Raw genomic sequence first — 16,755 nt, 5'->3', positions numbered from 1 at the left:
GGAAGTGCTCAGGTGTTGGGGAGGAGGACATTGGAGGGATGAGAGGAGCCCCCGAGATGCAGAGGGGCTGACTGGCCAGTGATGTAGGATTCCCCTCTGGTTCCTTGGTGCATGGACGAGCTTTCTGCATCTCCGGGCACACACCACACGCCCCAGGGCCAACCAAGGCACATTCCAACACCTCACAGCCCGCAGGAAGGGAACTCGGAGAGGCTTGAGTTCTGTTTCCACTGCTTCTATGGAAAAAAAACAGGCTTTCTTTTTTTCTTCTTGCAAAATATCACATTGTTCCCAATTGAAGGAAAATCAATTTTATTTTGTAACGTGTGACTCGCAAAGTTCCACTGCTGCCCCGCTCTTGGCAGCTGCTCGGAGCTAATCCCTGTGCTCTGCTGTGCTGAGCGGTAGCCAGTCCTTCCCTGGGCTGAATCGGGGCCACTTGTTTTCATCTCTAAGTCAGTCTTGAGTTTGCTTTTAATAGAGGACCAAAGATGATGCATTAATCTTGGATTCTCCTTATTTTATCACAAGAAAACTGCTGCAGATGGAAAAAAGCAGGAGATCATCGTCCTGGATTCCAAGAGGAGCAATGCCATTAATATTGGTCTGACGGTACTGCCCCCTCCAAGAACAATTAAGATAGCCATTTTGAATTTTGATGAATATGCCTTAAACAAAGAAGGGATTGAGGTAAGAGGAGCTCTCTGGAGCATTATTTGTGTTCTGTAATGTCGCGCATGTAAAGCATTACTGTGTCCAATGTGACTTTCTCCACAGGGTGGCTTGCCATTTTTCTGTCTCAGCCAGACTCTGAATTATGTTAATAATTCGCACATCTTTTTTTTTTTTTTAACTTCTCGGGGGAAAGAAGCCCCACTTTTCCTGGGAAGTCCAGAGACCCTCACCCTCTGGTTCATTTACTAACTTCCTTCTGACCAAACTCTGCCTACCTCGATGTGGAAGAAGAATTTGACAGCCTCCACAGGGGACTGGGATGCTTTCTTTCACATCATTTCAAACCACGTACGCTTAATGAACAGTCTTAAAAGTCGGATGATCCGTGCGTGCTCACCTCCGTGTACATGGCTGTTTCTCTCGGTGCCTTTTGGGTGTGCAGGGATGGGTTTCATTTGATCAGCTGGAGAACCCAAGCCAGCTGAGTCTGCAGCATTTGTTAATCCAAGTGGCAGAAGCAGGGAGAGGTCGGGCGCCTTGGCTGTGACGACATGGCTGGTAGGTGGCCCAGCTGGCGCCACAGCTTTCCTGCTCTGCCGCAGTCCAGTGCCCTTCCACCAGGCCCTGCTCGCCCTTCGCTGTGGGCTGGTGCCCATTTGTAGGAAATTAAATCTCCTGTTCTTATAACAGAGAAAAAGTGAGTAGAGCCAATGGCTCAGCCCACAGATTCCTACAGATGGGTTGATGGCCTGGGGGCCCACTGGGTCAGAGTGGGGATCTGAGGACACTGCTTCGTGACTTTGGGTGACACCCACGCCATCCTCCTATTGGCAAGGAGCCCTGGATTCCTTTAAAGCCTTTCCATACTTGAGGTGCCTTACACACAGTCTGATTTGAAAGATTCGAGAGTGAAGGAAGCCAACGAAGGCTGGCTGCAGCGAGGGGGAGCGGGCTTTGGCAGGAGAGTCGGAAGTGAGGAAGGCCTGGGGGGCTGTACCAGATGCACCCCTGGCCCTGAGTGCGGGAGGAGGCAAGGGGGTGTGGGGCAAAGTGGTGCCCGAACCCAGGCGGGCAGGCCTGCCTTTGTGCTTTGGAAAGAAGAGGCCTCCACAGGAGAAGCCATGTTCCTAGAGGTTTATACCAGATTGAATACAAACTTCAAAATCCATGCCTACCTAGAACCTCAGAATGTGACCTTATTTGGAAACAGGGTCTTTGCAGACGTGATCACATTAAGATAAGGTCATCCTAGATTAGGGTGGGTCCTACTTCACTGGCCAATATCCTTCTAAGAAGAGAGAAGTTTGGACATAGACACAGAGAGGGCAATGGCATGTGAACACAGAGGACGCACAGGGAGACACACAGAGCAGAACACCATGTGATGACAGAGGCAGAAATTGGAGGGATGTGTGGGCTTCCCTGGTGGTCCAGTGGCTAAGACTCTGTGCTCCCAATGCAGAGGGCCTGGGTTCGATCCCTGGTCAGGGAACTAGATCCCGCCTGCCGCAATGAAGATCCTACACGCAGCAACGAAGATCCCTCGCACCGCAACTAAGACCTGGCGCAGGATAGATGATAGATGATAGACAGATAGATAGATAGATGTGCCGCAACTAAGACCTGGCGCAGGATAGATGATAGATAGATAGATAGATAGATAGATAGATAGATAGATAGATAGATAGATGGATGGATGATAGGATGTGTTTGCAAGCCAAGGGACATCAAGGATTACCTGCAACTAACAGAAGCGAGGAAGAGGCAAGGAAAGATGCTCCCCTCAAGTCTTCAGAAAGAGCATCGCCCCACTGACATCTTGATGTTAGACTTCTAGTCTCTCAAACTGTGAGAGAATAAATTTCTGTTGTTTGAAACCCTCTCGTTTGCGATGCTTTTTTAGGGCAAACCTAGGAAACCAGTACAAGGCCTAAGCAGCTCTGCCCTGAGAAGCACACACACAGCTCGTGCCAGGAGCAGGTATGACGAGGGAAATGCACGTCCCTCTGGCTGGAGAGGAAGTGGAGCCCGAGCCCATGCAGCACAGCAAGTCAGCACATCCAGGGAGTGAGGGCACGTGGCAGACTGGAGGCAGGGTATAGAGGAGAGAGCAGGTGACAGCAGGTGAGTTTAGAGAGGGACACCGAGGCAGCTGCCAGACAGAAAGAAGGGGGCAGGCCCGGCCTCCGTGTGAGGCAGGTCCACCCGGGACCCCCAGAGCAGCAAGGGAGAAGGGCCGTGGCTGTCCGTTGGGCAGGTGGGGGCTGCCATGCAGGATGAACCGAGTGCAAATTGTCTCACGTAGGACAGACAGCGTGGTAGCCCTAGCACGTGTTCTGGCCATCCCGTTTACTTCACAGGACCTTTTAAAGAGTATAAAAGCTTCAGACTCATACACATTTAGACGAGGCTTCACATGCAGCCAGGGCCAGCTGGATTGAAGGAAAAAATGACACCTTCCCCTTTTAAAAATATTTCCCCTTCTTGCCATGAGAACTTGAAAGTCCATCAGGAGCGGTAGAGTCCTTTGGTTTTGCCTTTGTTCTTTCCTGAAATGCGAGTCTCCCTGGGTGGAGGAAGTTTTAGATACAATAAGCTACTTAGATTTTAGAATGAACCAAATTACTTTTTCCTTTTCTGACTGGTCTCCCGCTGAGCACCTTGTTGATCCAGGAAGGAATGGTGGTAGGAACAGTCATGATGTGATGACAGGTGTAGGCGCAGCAGCACAGCACTGAACTTGACTTTCATAGGGTTCCTCCTGGTCCAGCTTCCCACAGATGCCCCTCAGAACCTTACGAGGTCCGCAGTGTCATGCTCCTCATCCTGAAGAGGAAGTGGGTGAGTTCCAGCATTAGCCTGTCTGTGCCCAAGCTCACAAGCCAGTAAGAGGTCGAGCAGAAATACGGTTTCTAGAGCCTGAGTCTGAAGTGCAATCCATGGGCCAGCCCTGGGGGTGGCTGGTCCAGGTGTGTTCTCTGGACCTGGGCTCACCCATCGAAAATAATAAGTGGGGGGACTTCCTAGGGGGTGCGGTGGTTAAGAATCCGCCTGCCAATGCAGGGGACACGGGTTCAATCCCTGCCCCAGGAAGATAGCACATGCCGCAGAGCAACTAAGCCCGTGTGCCACGACTATTGAGCCTGCACTCTAGAGCCTGTGAGCCACAACTATTGAGCCCATGTGCCACAACTGCTGAAGCCCACATGCCTAGAGCCTGTGCTCCACAACAAGAGAAGCCACCACAATGAGGAGCCCATGAACCACAATGAAGAGTAGCCCCCCGTCGCTGCAACTAGAGAAAGCCCGTGTGCAGCAATGAAGACCCAACACAGCCAATAAAATAAACCAATAAATAAATATATTTAAAAAAAAAAAGAAAGAAAATAATAAGAGGGAATCTGAAAGGGGAATAAGAAGACACACGAGGCTACACAGTTTGCATCACAGTGCTGCCTACGGTTTTCCTCCGGGAGTAGCTGGTGTATGAAATGATGTATGGTGAGATCATGCAGCCACAGAAAACACTACCTACCTAACCCTTCCTAGAGTTTGTTGTGTCACGAGTCCTCAGTAAATTCATATATAGTCACGAGACATGGAGTTACACTTTTTTACCATGGTTCTCATTGAAAGCAGGAGTTCTCGACTGTGGCACTATTGCCATTCTGGGCTGGACAGTTCTTTATTGTGGGAGCTGCCCTGTGCATTGCAGGGTGTTCAGCAGCATCACTGGCCTCTGCCCATAGATTCCAGTGGCACCCCCCAGTGATGACAAGCAAAAACGTCTCTTAGACTTTGCCAAACGTACCCTGGGGACAGAAGCACCCTGACTGAGAACGCTTCACCTGAAGCCACCTGGGTGAATCCAGAGACTGTGTGTATTTTCAGCTCTTGTCAGTTGTAGCTGAGAAGAGTCCAGCAGAAACCAGTCCTCGTGGGGAACATGGAACCCAGGCCCTCCCAGCTGTTACCTGCTGTCTCTGGCTACTGATCTCAGGGGCCTGAGGGGCAGGGATGGTCTCCTCCATGTGCAGAGCCAGTCCCCCAGAGGTTACTGTCTTAGCTTGTTGTTCAAGAGTTAAATCAGGGCCGAGAAGAGATGGAAGTCATGTCCTTACAGATCTTTACTAATATGATTTCCAGCTTATGCCCAAACGGCCTTTTGCCAAATCATCTGCTTCTTGGACGCAGGCCCTGTAGCGTGGCACCATGGCTTAATGGGGCCATTTGAAACCTCTGTGTACCCAGACATGATTAGGATGTATTCACTGACATCCTGCTTGGCAACCCGCTGTTCTGTATCTGGTTCATTATGAAAACCCATGGGAGTAATTAACTAACTTCATTAGGAAGTAGTTTTTCATAAGCATATTAAACTTAGAATATGATTTGGGGCCACGTCTAAGTAGTATTAATGATGTTTTCCGAAGGAAAACATCACTGAGGTATCACAAATGGAAGCAGGAAGGGTTTTGTCTTTCTCCCTTGCTTTTCTCATTTTTAGAGAGTCTGTATCTACTCAGAGGGTAACCCAACTGAATGATCCTAACCAACATTTAACTTGGCCCTGCTTGGCTGCCAGGCCAGTCAGCATCCTAGAAACAGAAGTTCCCTTTGGCCACCTGTACAAAAGTACAGCATCTCTTCAAGCAGTCTGTGTTGGGGAGCCCCATCTGCGAGTCCGAGTGAGCACTGGACATGCTCAGATGAACCTGAGTGCAGGAGCAGGTCAGTGGGTCCACAGTGCCAGGAACCAGAATGTCCCGGTGACTGGGCACTTTAGCCACACTGGTAGTTTGTGGAATCACCGTGAACATGGAGGTGGTGCTGGAAAGTAGGGGCCCCTAGGTGGTTCTCCAGCTCTGCCTTGGTTGATCCAGCCTGGCTTCAGGCACTTCATCTTCATCTGTAAACTTGGTGCATAATTTCTGCCTTACATGCCTCACTGAATAATCACAGGAATGAAAGAAGATACAATCAAGAGAGAAACTTGAGAAGTTAACCTTTAACCTTGAGAAGTTAATTAAAAAAAAAAAAAAAAAGTCCCTCACTGAGATTAAGTGCATGAATAGAACGCCATTGTCTCATGAGGCTGCAAGCTGCATTTAAACCAGCCTCAGCCACAAAGGCTCCAACTGTCTGCTGTTAGAGTCTCATTCAGAGTCACAGCCAGAGTTCTGTTCAGAACTCACAAGACTCGAGAATTACTTATTATGGTCTCATCTGCAGGTGAATGAGATGGCCAAACCCTGAAGCATTTGGGTCCATAAAAAATAAGGCATGCATTTTTCTCTGAAATACGATTTTCAGATGCAAAAGCAAGCGTACTTAAAGCAGTGCTGGGGAAACACTGTCTGGAAGAAAGCAAAAAAACTCTGAGATTATTGTGTCATGGTCCCTTTTGATGTTTTTCTCCCTGTGAAACAAAATGGTCATCACAGAATCATCAGTAAATCTACTGACATGGTAAAGAGCAAATTGAAGTATGCTCATTCCCTTATCATCTGCTCATGGAAGAAAGGGGCCATCACCTCATAAGAGATAGCATTGACATGCTATCTCCGTATGGTAGGGCTATTTTTATTGCCAGTGATGTGTAAAAAAAAAAAAAAGTAAAATAAAGTAGCAGATGGCAACCTCATAAATCTTCAATAGTGAACAAATGGTTTAAATTAGTCAGTGAAGTGAAAAACAAAAGTAACAGTGTTTGATTACTTTCCCAAAGGGAAAAAGCAACAGTAATCATCACAGGAAAATGCCTTCTGAAGAAGGGGGAAAAGTGTTGACAACTTTGTGTTTTGGAATTCTTGTACATGCTTAAAACAATTTGAGCATTAAGAAAATTAAAATACAAATTCTTAGTTACGTTTTTCTTTTGAAAACCAGTTGAGTTCAGATGCTGGGGGTTTTGGAAGAAGTGACATCTGTTTGGATTGTTTTGGTCCTTTTTAAACGCCCTGGGTGTGGGCAGGTGGGATCAATAGCATCAGCATGTGGGAGAACAAGGAGCACCGACACTGAGCATCTCCCCGATGCCCCATTCCCTGCACGTAGTCTGTGTTTGGGGCCGTGATGAAGAGGATGTTGGAAGAAGAGGTATCTAGGGCTCACCACCTGTGACCTCATTCTGACCACAGCCCAAAACATGTCTTCAATACAGTTTGGCATCACTGGCTTCTGATGAACTCCTGAGACAGCCCTCCCTGATAACACTCTCAGAAGCCCAGGAGAACTGTTACCCCACCCAGATACATCCCAAGGCATAATTGTAAATATCTGCATGTTTGGTGATTATGGTGTCAAGTGTCCAGTCTTTTATTTTCTTTTTTTTTTTTAATTAAAATAGAGTAACATTGACTTTTTTGGGGGGGTCCAGGTCTATTGAGTTTTAAAACATATATAAATTCATGCAATGACCACTGTAGTCAAGTTTCAAAACAGTCCCTTCTCCCAAACAAGCTCTTGTGCTGTCCCATTCTAGTCATACCCTTAACCCACCTCTAGCCTTTGGTAACAACTGATCAATTCTCATCACTGGTTTTGTCTTTTTGAGAATGTCGCATACATGGAGTCATACAATGAGTAAGCTTTTGAGACTGGCTTCTTTTACTCAGCATGATCGATGCCTTTGGGATTCATCTAAGTTGCAAAATGTATGTACGGTGGGTCCCTTGTGTTGCTGAGTATCATGATGCTCTAGGGATGTACCACTAGCTGTTTATCTGTTCACCCAATGAAGAATGTTTAGCTTGGTCCAGTTCATAGCAGTTATGAATAAAGCTACTACAAATACTCGGGACAAGTTTTTGTGTGAACACAGGTTTTAATTTTTCTAGGGCAAATACAAATGGGATTGCTGGGTCCTGTGATAACTCTGTGTTTAATCTTTTGAGGAACTGTAACGTGTTTTCATTCTCTAAACGGTGTCTTTCACAGAGAAAACGTGTTTAATTTGGATGAAGATTAATGTATCAACCTGTTCTTTTTTGGTATCATGTTTAAGAGTTCATTGCATAACCTGTGTCTCAAAGATTTTCTCCTGTTTTGCAGTGTTACCTTTTACTTGTAGATCTGTGATCCCCTTTGAGTTAACCTATGTAGAAGGTGGAAGGTTTAAGTTGAGGCTCACTTTTTTGCATAAGGATTCCAGTTGGTCTGACACCTTTTGTTGAAAACACTACCGTTTGTCCACTGAACTGCCTTCACACCTCTGTCAAAATCACTGGGCCATATTTCTGCAGTCTATTTCTGGATGCCCCGTTTTGTCGCACTGATCTGTGCGTCTACCTTGCAGCCCATGCCACACTGTAATAATACTGCAGCTATATTGTAGGTCTTAAAGTCAAGTGGTGTGACTCCTCCAAGGCTGTTCTTTTTCAAAATTACTTAGGTTTGACTATATTGGTCCTCTGCCTTGCCATACAATTTTTAGAATCAGCTTGTCTATATCCACTGAAATCATGCTATTTTGACTGGAATTGAGTTAAATTTATACATCAATTTTGGGAAGACTAACAACTATGTTGAGTCCTTCCGTGTGAGCACAGTTCACCCCCCCATGTGTTTAGATCATATTTCGTTGCTTTCATCAGCATTTTCTACTTTCCACATGCAGATCCTACACGTGTTTCTTAGAGTCATACCCAAGTATTTCATTGTAAATAGTATTTTTTAAAAATTTCAGTTTGTAATTGCTCACTAGTAATGTATAGAAATAAAATGGATTTTTGTACTTTGACCTCATATCATGCAACATTGTTTAACTCATCGTTTCATAAGTTTTTTGTAGATTCCTCAAAATTTTCTGTGTAGACAATTATGCCATCTGTGATAGGAACAGAGGAACAGTTTTATCTTTTCCTTTCCAATCTGTATGTATTTTTAAATGTTTACGTACGTGGCTGGGATTTCCACACAATGTTAAATAGGAATAGTGAAAGTGGGTACCCTGTCTTGTTCCCAGTCTTAGAGGGAAAGCATTCTGTCACCATTAAGTATAAAGTGAGTTGTAGGTGGTTTATTAAGGTCACTTATCAAGTGAGGGAAATTCCTTCTGTGACTGGGTCGCTGAGAGTTTTTTGTCATGAATAGAAATTGAATTTTATCAAAAATTTTTTTGCATGAGTTGAAATGACTGTGTGAATTTTCTTCTTCACACTGTTAATCCGGTAGATTAATTGCATCGATTGATTTTTTTTTCATACTGAATCAACCTTGTGGTTATTTTTAAATATATTGCTATATAAAATATAGCAACAGATTTATATATCTTAATATATTGGCATTTATTTATATACTTTAAAATATTTTGTTAAGGACTTTTGCATCTGATTCATCAGGATATTGGTATGTAGTTCTCTTTTCGTATACTATTTTTGTCTAGTTTTTGTATCAGGACCATTCTGGTTTCAAAAAAAGGATTGAGAATTGTTCCATCACCTGTTTGAGTTCAAGCCACAGATTCTACCTGTTTGAGTTCAAGTCACAGATTCTGACCCACCTTCTGTAGACTGTTTTTTCAGTGTCAGCTCAGTTTTCAAAGTTTTTGAAGACCGGTTCAGGTCTCAAAGTCTTTGAAGTGCTGTTGAAGGTCAGATTCACACATGAGCAGCTCAAGGAGAAGCTCAGAAGTTCCTAAACAGCTTTGTGCCCTTGCGTTTCAGGCTTTCCATTTTTCATGACCTCCTCACTGCTTTCTGGCTTTCTGGGACCTTCCTCTTTAGTCCTCCAGTGAAAGCTGGGGCTTTAGTTACTTCACGTTGCCACACACTTGCTATACCTGTGCCCATGTCTGGGGCCAAGTGGGGGAAGATAAAGACAGAAGAAAAGCAGAAGGAGTTTGCCCCACCTCTTGGGACCACAGCTCCACTGATTGGAGAGGAATGTTCCCTTTGTCTGAGTTTTAGGACATGCCAACCGCTAGGAGACCCTTTCCCATACCTTGAGTCAGAACTAGAGGGCACCTCTGAAGTTCTCTCTGTCTGCACCTGATACTTTCTTCCAGATTTTGGGCTCCCTGAGCCCAGGCTGGGGAATACCAAAGGGAAAATGGTCAACTCATTACCAGTTCAGTTGAACTTTCAGTTCTGGTCTTCTTCTCCAATCCACCTACCACCATCTGTTTTTTTAAGCCTTTGAGTAGCTGCTCCATGCCTGCTGTCCAGGGTGTATAGTTGCACTCAGTGTGACAAACAGGGTGAAGTGTGCTTACTCATAACATCTCCCCCAGAACCGGAACTCCTTCCCACATTTTATCCAGATGGTTGCTATTGGAGAGCAGTAACCAAAGCCACTTAGAATTAATGAATTAATGCAAGTTACTAGAATGGCACCATATGTATTTCTTTGCTTTGAGATTCTCATTTGATAAATGAGAGGAAAATAATGACACCTTCCCTTTAGTAATGTGATATGTGAAGTGTCACGTGATGGGAATTTTTACCTTCTTTTAAAATGTAATCAGTAAGGAATGTGAACTTATAAGAATCATAACCCTTCTGATGCCTGTTTGCTTCCTCTGCCTTCCACACTTGACTTTTACTAGAAACAAATAAAAGCAGAAAGCAGTACTCTTTCCATTAGCAGTAAGTATCACTCTCTATGAGTACCATCATCACTGTTTTCCTCATTCAGACTTGAGTTTGATGATAAAATGTTTTAATTTCTATATAAATTTGGAATATAGTTTAAATATTTGAAACAGTTATAATTATAATATGGTCCATGTACTAAAGTCAATCTGAACTCTTTGAAAATGATTTATGTTTATAAGCTCTTAAATTAATCCATGAGAAGCATATATTCATGACAGGTTTTACTCTGTTTCCTAGGCAACAGGGAGCTGTTCTCTAATTTTCCGTCTGAGTCTTTTTCCTTTCTCTCACCTCCCATCCCTCTTTCTTGCCTAGAATATCCTTCACCCAGAAAATTGGGGGCAAGTTGCATATGAAACAGGAGATTTAAAGAGAGAGAGGAAAGACTGTTAAAACAAATGAATGTGAATTTAGTTGCTACATAGGGCTTTTCTTCTCTAAACACCTGTGTATGATAAGAGCACTGACAACAGAGTATCTTTACTACCTGACTGGAAAATTACCGTATGAATTTGGAACCATCAAAGAGTCCATCACTAAGAATATTCTATATCATTCCATCTTTCCAGAAAATTCTAACCATGATTCCCACTGAAGAGGAGAAGCAGAAAATCCAGGAGGCGCAGCTGGCCAGCCCGGAGGTGCCCCTGGGCAGCGCGGAGCAGTTCCTCCTCACCCTCTCCTCCATCAGCGAGCTCTCAGCTCGGCTCCACCTCTGGGCCTTCAAGATGGATTACGAAACCACAGAAAAGGTAAGCACTTAGGAGGAGAGGCAGACTGTCCTCCATCACCAGGTTGGGAAACTACATTTTTTTAATGGTGAACATAGTGAAGTATCATTCCCGAGACAGGGTTTGAAGGGTGAGTTGATTGTGATGGGGTCGTGTCTACACTGAGTGAAGAGCAGCCTACCAGTGAGGGCTTATTCTAAAGTGTGTGCCTGGCACCAGTCTCAGATACGTGACTGGTTAAAAAAATGTATATTAAATGTTCTTCTGACTCTATATGCTCATTGTAGAATATTTAGACAATACAGAAAGACACACTATGGAAAATGACTTGTAATCCTTCTCTCTGATGATGGTCACCTCACTGCCATTGGCTGTTTGGGTCATTGGGTCCCTTTAAAAGAGGATCTCAGTAGAAAATCTAAGATGACTGATTTCAGGAGGTTGAGAGAAGAGTAGAGGCAAAGGGACCTTGACAGTGAAGGTGTGGGGAGACTCATCCTGAGTAGAAAGTGAAAGAAGCAGGTGTCCTCTCTAGATGGGTGCAAGGTGAGTATCCAAGCAGGCTGAGCAGGAGGAACCAGTGGAGAGGACAAGGGAGGGATGGATGGTGAGCTGGAGGTGAGCTCGACTGAGAGAAAGTGCCCGGAGGAGGTGGAGAGGCTGTCTGGTCTTCCTCTTTCTCCAATGGAGGGGGCACAGTCCTTACTGAGAGCCAGACAGGTAGCAGTGAGCTTAGGGTGCTTCAGGAGAAACTGTATATTTGAATTCATTCCAGAATCGGACACAGCTGAAGAAGTCTAGGACTTCTACGGTGACGTGGTTGCAAAACCAGTCAGCATGTTCAGGTGATTTTCTGTAGAAAAGTAAGGTAACTTCACGGAGGAAACAGATCATCGAGTCAGCCTTGGCTGGGGACTGGTAGGGCCTGCCTAGCAGAAGTGAGGCTGGAGAGAATGAAGCTGAAGCTTCTGGCTTTGAGGGTCCATGCTGGGGGAGAGCCTCAGTGGGGATGCTGAGGTGGGGGTGGTTACAGAACGGCAAGACAAAGGGAAGGGGAGACCGAGGCCATGAGGCTAGCTGCTACAGAGCAGGCTAGATGTCTGAGAGAGTGGGAGTTATGAAGGCAATTGGAGTAATGAGGATGGTGGCCTTCTGGACAGTACCCCAGGCCAAGGGGTGGCCAGCCACAGATTGCCTAGAGGGGAGCTTAGGAGGTCTGGGTCCAGGGACAGTGAGGCCACAGTTTCCAGTGTCATCTGCCTGGGAGGAGAAAGGCAAAGGAAAGACTGGTTCAGATGCTGAAGGAACATTCAGATGAAGAGTTTCATTGACATCAACCATGGTCGGAAGAGAGAATGGGAGGAAAGTATGATCTGAGTATCCTGCTTGAGCTTGGGAGACAGGCAGGAACAGGGGAAGACAGAGCATTTGTCACCAGGCTCCTGTGAGCCACAGGTACCCAGGTGGTCTCCACTGAGGAGACTTTGGGGCTAGACTTTCTCCTGCTGCCTTTCTGTTCTTTTCCACACCTGGGAGCATGTCCCCATCACATGGGATTGCCTTACATGGGAGAAATCCACTGGTAATGACCTTGTACAAAAATTAAAGAGAACAAAGTAAGCCCAGAATTTACTCTCCTTATCATCTTCTTCTAACTTTTTTTTTAATTGAAAGGAAGTGGCAGAACCACTTTTGGACCTGAAGGAAGGAATAGACCAGTTGGAGAACAATAAAACCTTGGGCTTTATCCTGTCTACTCTCTTAGCCATTGGGAACTTTCTAAATGGAACCAATGTAAGTCTTCCCCATCCCTTTCCTCCTACCTCCCTTATCACAAAATCCCTGCCCTTCGCTTGCCAGTGGAGGTCGTACCTCTGGTTCTCCAAAGCACGATTGAACAAACGATTTTTGTGGGTTTTTTTGGTGAAAATCTACAAGTTTTGTCCTTAAAATATCAGCGCCTATTTATTCAAGCCTGCATCTTGCTATACATAAGAAAACTTAGAAAAATATGCACATTATTCCTTCTGAAGCTTGGCTCCTCCCAAAACTGACTTTGGAGATATTTTCTTCTACCCTGTTTTTTTTCTTTTTCTCTTTTTTCCCCTGAGCTTATCACTTAAATATTTGTACTCATACATATTATAAACAAACTATTTTTAAAAATGGCCTATCTCTGGCCAGGAAGTAGAAAAGCAGCAGGGAAGGGATGAGGGAAGTTGTAGTTACTTAAATGGCAGAAACCCGGCCTTCTTCCCCCTCATCCTGGCACCCTGATTTAGGAGCAGAGCCCTGGGACAGCCCGTGGCTGATGGCTATGGTGGGAAAGGGCTGGAGGCTCATTTCACTCCCTGGGTGGCTGGTCCACGTATGATCAGCTAGGGATGATGGAGCGTGTGGCCTGAGATGCTTCAGTCACAGAGGAACTAAATATTGGGCTCCTCCAAGAGGGCACTGATTCTAATCATTCGCACCTTTCTAAGAGCCTGCTTAAAAATTGTTCTTCCTGTCTTTTATTTAATGTTCCCCGACAGGCCAAAGCGTTTGAGTTAAGCTACCTCGAGAAGGTTCCAGAAGTCAAAGACACCGTGCACAAGCAGTCTCTTCTCCACCATGTGTGCACCATGGTGGTGGAAAACTTCCCTGACAGCTCCGATCTGTACTCAGAGATCGGGGCCGTCACCAGGTCAGCCAAGGTACGTGCGGGGCTCGGAGGAGCGGGCGTGCCTGTCCCCCAGAGGCTGGCCCTGCGTCCGTCATCTCTGCAGAGCACAGGCTCTGTTCACTAAAACGCCTGCGTGCTGCTTGCACCCCTGCTCTAGAGTTTGTGAATAAAACTCTCATCTCATGCCATTTCTAATGGACTTTGGAGATCGTTTTTCCCTCTCTGGTCCTCCGTCAGATTCTTTCCTGCTGAGGTATGTGCGGCAAGCCTGCCACCCCGGTCAGCCCTAACCCCGACGTCCCCTGTTCAGCCGCGTTACTCACCAGGCTGCCTTCTCCAGAGCAGTGAAACCATCCAGCTGGTTTGAGGTGGGCAAAAATGTCCAAAAGATGCAATTTGGCTCCTCCGGAAACTTCCATAGGACACTGCAGTGAGATGTGGAGCCAGGAAACCGAGGGCACGCCTGGCCCCCTGCCCCCTGCCCCCCACAGATTGGCCGTGCCTGTGATCTTACACCAAGGGAACAGTTTTATAGGGCTGTAAACAGTGTATAGCACTGACCCCTCAGCTGCAAGCTCTTAAACTTAGTGCAGAGTTAAAATCTTTGTGAGCTTATGGTTTAGTCGTAAGAGCTGGACAGCCAGCTGTCCCGCTGCAGGAGCATCTCTGGGGCCAAATAAGCCCAGAGGGATCCCAAGCACAGCAGAACTGGGAGATGTAAGGGTCTTGGAAGCAACAGGGAATTCACAGAGAGGGGCTTCAATAGAGCAAAGGAGGAAACTCCCAGAAATACAACCGGCTGAAGAGCTGAAAGCAGAACATCATTTAGCTCTGAGACACACTGGAGCCTGGTATGAAAACAGGAGAGACTGTGGTGGACAAAGGCGGGCGGTGGGGAGCTTTGTTAAGTTCCCCTCCCCTTTGAGGAGCTCTCCCTCTGTCTGCCTTCCCCCACAGAGTTGGCTTGTGTGGACCTGGGGCCTGGGACCCTCCTTACCCTGCCTCGAGCTGGCAGCTGCCAGGTCCACTGCCTGGGGCCCCTGAGCCCGCCTGACGGTGGCCCTGCCTTGAGGCAGAAACAGGCACGGCCAGCAACCCCACAGCTCTGAGAGTGGACAGACTTTTCTATTTCACAGGCACTCTTACCATATTTACTCTGTGCCAGGCACTGTTCTGCAGTCTTTTGAAATATTACTTCAGTATTCTAACCAAGGCAAAAAAGCCCCTCTGAATGTGCCACCCGCCATGAGCACCTTCCCAGAAGACAGTTGTTAGGGGTGATTCTTGAGATAGAGGCTGCCTGGCTTCTGGATCCCCTTCACCTTGGTCCTGTTTCCAAGAACAAATCAGTTCCCTTTTTGCATATAGTCCTTTGTTCTTTCCAGGGCCTTCTGCTGGGTGGAGCCTGCTTGTGATGAAAGTCGCCCTGGCCTAGGGGCCCTGACACCAGGCTGGCCCCCTGTGGCTACCCTGGGGCCCCTCAGTATCAGGCCTTGTCTTGCCTAAAGACTGGCTACACAAACCAGAACTGCAGGTTGCTTCTCCACATTTACCTTCTGCAATTACGAAGGATGACTGTTGACCTAGGTCTATGTGACTTACAACAGGAAGCCAAGAGGACTTCTACCACCACTTCTTAGCCTTTACTTCTGAAGTTTTGGGGGCATTGTGGGGCCCTTCTGTGTAGACAGATACAAAATCAGCTTCAGGGAACCCCAGCCCCAGCTGCATTCATTTCCTCCCCTGGTGTGTCAACTTTGGGTGTCATCACTGCAGACCCCAAGGAGCAGGTGACTCTGGCATCTGGAGGAAAACTGTGTCCCCCAGGGGCTGATGGAAATGAGAGGAGGTGGGCACAGCTGTGGCTGCTCCTAGAGGGATGGGAGGCCTCACAGGCTTGTGCAGAGTGCTGACAAGTCAGATTAGCTTTCAAAGAACCATGACGTGTGATCACTGATGACCCCACGGCTTCAGGAGTGGAGGCAGGTGACAGTGCAGGCTCTCCTTCCTTTCATTTTACCTGCATGTATTCATTATCTATAGCTGTGTAACAAATCACTCCAAAAGTTAGTGGCTCAGGATAATGTATTAGTTTCCTAGGATTGTTGTAACAAAGTATCACAAACTATGTAGCTTAGAAAAACAGAAATAATTTGTTCCACAGTTCTGGAGGCCAGAAGTCTGAGATCAAGGTGTTGGTGGGGTCATTTCCTCCTGAGAGAGAAATCTGTGCCATGTCTGTCTGCTAGCTTCTGGTGGTTTGCTGGAAATCACCCCAGTCTCCACCTTCACGGTCACATGGGGTTCTCCTTGTGGATCTGCATCCAGATTTCCCCTTCTTATAAGGATACCAGTTGTACTGGATTGGGGTCCACCCTACTCCAGTGTGACCTCATCCTAGTTTAACTAATTACACTCATAATGACCCTATTTTCCAATCAGGTCACATTCTGAGGTACTGGGGGTTGGGACTTCAACACATGAATTTTGGCATGATACAATTCAACCCGTAACAGACATAAGAAGCAGTATTTCATGAGTGGCTCTGTCTCAAGTTCTCTCCTGGGGTTTCAGTCAACATGTCAGCTGAGGCTGTCATCATCTGAAGGCTCGACTGGGGCCTGGAAAGTTTTTCCCACAGTGGCTCACTCACCTGCTGGTTCTTAGAGGACTCAGTTCCTTCCCATGTGGGCCTCTCCTGGGGCTTGAGTGTCCTCATGACTTAGCAGGTGGCCTTTCTAAAGTATGTGATCCGAGACAGAGCACACAAGAGCTCCAGGCAGAAGCTTTCCCCTTTTTATGACCTAGCTTTTACATTCTATTCATTGGAACCACGTCACTAAAGCTGGCTCACATTCCAAGGGAAGGATTTTTGGCTTTACATTTTTTTAAATTTACTTATTTATTTATTTATTTATTGGCTGCATGGGCTCTTCATTGCTGCACATGGGCTTTCTCTAGTTGTGGAGAGCGGGGGCTACTCTTCGTTGCAGTGCGCGGGCTTCTCATCATGGTGGCTTCTCTCGTTGTAGAGCATAGGCTCATGGCACACGGACTCAATAGTTGTGGCTCGTGGGCTTAGTTGCTC

The 16,755-nt window shown here is 46.3% G+C and overlaps 1 protein-coding gene across 4 annotated transcripts in view; it reads left to right on the top strand.

Moving 5' to 3' along the window:
- Positions 1 to 16,755, top strand: part of FHOD3 (formin homology 2 domain containing 3) — a 475,552-nt gene that overhangs the window by 421,325 nt on the left and 37,472 nt on the right. For all 4 annotated transcript variants that reach the window (XM_057698544.1, XM_057698543.1, XM_057698545.1 and 1 more), the window contains 4 exons: positions 532 to 690; positions 10,841 to 11,023; positions 12,677 to 12,796; positions 13,537 to 13,698. In XM_057698544.1, coding sequence (XP_057554527.1) covers positions 532 to 690; positions 10,841 to 11,023; positions 12,677 to 12,796; positions 13,537 to 13,698 — 624 coding nt within the window. The remainder of the gene's footprint in view (positions 1 to 531; positions 691 to 10,840; positions 11,024 to 12,676; positions 12,797 to 13,536; positions 13,699 to 16,755) is intronic.

The sequence above is a fragment of the Hippopotamus amphibius genome, chromosome 11, assembly GCF_030028045.1.
Source record: "Hippopotamus amphibius kiboko isolate mHipAmp2 chromosome 11, mHipAmp2.hap2, whole genome shotgun sequence".
NCBI classification, from domain to species: Eukaryota; Metazoa; Chordata; class Mammalia; order Artiodactyla; family Hippopotamidae; genus Hippopotamus; species Hippopotamus amphibius.
Note: the sequence above shows the minus strand (reverse complement) of the source record. Positions and strands in the feature narration are given on the sequence as shown.